This window comes from Zingiber officinale, chromosome 9A (assembly GCF_018446385.1).
Source record: "Zingiber officinale cultivar Zhangliang chromosome 9A, Zo_v1.1, whole genome shotgun sequence".
Classification (NCBI taxonomy): domain Eukaryota; kingdom Viridiplantae; phylum Streptophyta; class Magnoliopsida; order Zingiberales; family Zingiberaceae; genus Zingiber; species Zingiber officinale.
The window spans coordinates 88990488-88992014 of NC_056002.1; the positions used below are offsets into that span (position 1 = coordinate 88990488).

A 1527-nucleotide genomic window follows, 5' to 3' on the forward strand; every position below is an offset into this window, starting at 1 on the left:
CAGTCTTTGTGTTTTGGTTTTGTTCCAGCCGTGTGGGCTAATGATATATATTTAACCGCGTGGTTGTGTCAGCCAGAGGCTGAATTTGATATTAACTGCGTGGTGTTTGTTTTCTTTTGTTGTTATTATTCCAGCCGCATGTGGCTGAGGTATATAGTGCTTGTAGAAAAGTTTCAGATTGTCCGCCGTATAGGGGAGATGCTGCCGAAATTTCTTCGGACAGAGACTCCTTTGGGGCGTGACAGTATGTCTTGAAAAAGATTCGTCTTGCAAAACAAACTGACAGGTGCCGCAAGTCTGCCTACCAAGAGGTATGGTGAATAGTTCCCTCATGCTCTATTTTCTACTAATCAATTTCCATAATGCTTCATCTGTCACACTATTGCTACATTAGTGTTTGTTTTATCTTTCTAGATAATTTGGTTTCCAAATTACTACTTCAGATGGAACTGATTTCCAAGGTCAACAATCCATTCATAGTAGAACACAAAGAATCCAGCTGGGTTGAGAAGGTCGGAAAAGTTTTCTGTATGTGATATCAGTTGATATGCACTAGGTTTCTTGCAGAAATATTAAAATATCCTATCCATGTTCATTTTAGATGGTGTATCCTTGCACTAGGTTTCAGTTGTATCCTTTCATTTCAAAAGATCGTGTAATTACCATCAACTGACTATTACCATCAACTATGTATATGTTTCTTGTTGAATGTTACAATCATATCTATGATGTTCAATCGTATAAGGGTACTTTGTGAGAAAGACAGGTCTACAAAGGAGGTAATTGCTCACTTCTAGAGCCCTACTAATGATCATCTTCCTTGGCTAACTGTTCTTTCATCAAATTGTCACTCACAGGCTCCAGGTGCAGGAAATCTTGAAAGAAGAATTCTAGAAGTTAACAGAAAAAGGGTCAAAGTTGTTAAACCTGGTTCTAAGACTTCAATTCCCAATACTGAAATTCGTGGAACCTATGCCCCTCCTTTTCATGTAAGTTCTCTACAGCAAAGTTGACGGCACGTTTTAGCAATGCTTGTGCAAACTCATTGATACGAGTCGAGTTTCTGGATTATTTACCCTACTAGAACTGATAATTGACTATATGTTAAACTAAGCAAATGATGAACACACTTCTGTTTATGGTTTACAATCTGATCATTCGTTTGCAGGTTGAGCTATACCGGAACGACCCGCACCGATTCAAGATTGTAGTAGACAGCGACAATGAAATGGATTTGATGGTGCAAACTAAACACTCGTGTGATATCATCGTCCTTGTGATAAGAGGCTTCGCCCAGCGATTCAACAGCTTGTGAAGAATAGTTATGTGTAATTTGTGGATATTGACTTGATGTGCACAATATCTATTATCTTTTTATGTTGTAAGAAGAATATTTATGTGTTGGTTATATGGATATTGACTTAGTGTGTTTAGATACATCAGTGCATTTTTATTTGTGATTTTCTTAGTGAATTAATAATATTAACTTAATTTTATGATTTGTTTGGTGATAATATTGGTTTTTCA

The 1527-nt window shown here is 36.9% G+C and overlaps 1 protein-coding gene across 1 annotated transcript; it reads left to right on the plus strand.

Moving 5' to 3' along the window:
• Positions 1-725: 725 nt before the first annotated feature.
• Positions 726-1315, plus strand: LOC122019311 (187-kDa microtubule-associated protein AIR9-like). Its single transcript, XM_042576791.1, has 3 exons — positions 726-779; positions 858-989; positions 1169-1315. The coding sequence occupies exons 1-3, from the start codon at positions 726-728 to the stop codon at positions 1313-1315; spliced, it is 333 nt and encodes a 110-aa protein (XP_042432725.1).
• The last annotated feature ends 212 nt before the right edge of the window (positions 1316-1527 follow it).

Bases quoted from the DNA above. Each gene is read 5' to 3' on its own strand.
- LOC122019311 (XM_042576791.1), top strand. From the start codon at position 726: ATGATGTTCAATCGTATAAGGGTACTTTGTGAGAAAGACAGGTCTACA. The intron at 780-857 runs GTAATTGCTCAC...TGTCACTCACAG, and splicing joins AAGACAGGTCTACAAAGGAG to GCTCCAGGTGCAGGAAATCT. The intron at 990-1,168 runs GTAAGTTCTCTA...ATTCGTTTGCAG, and splicing joins CCTATGCCCCTCCTTTTCAT to GTTGAGCTATACCGGAACGA.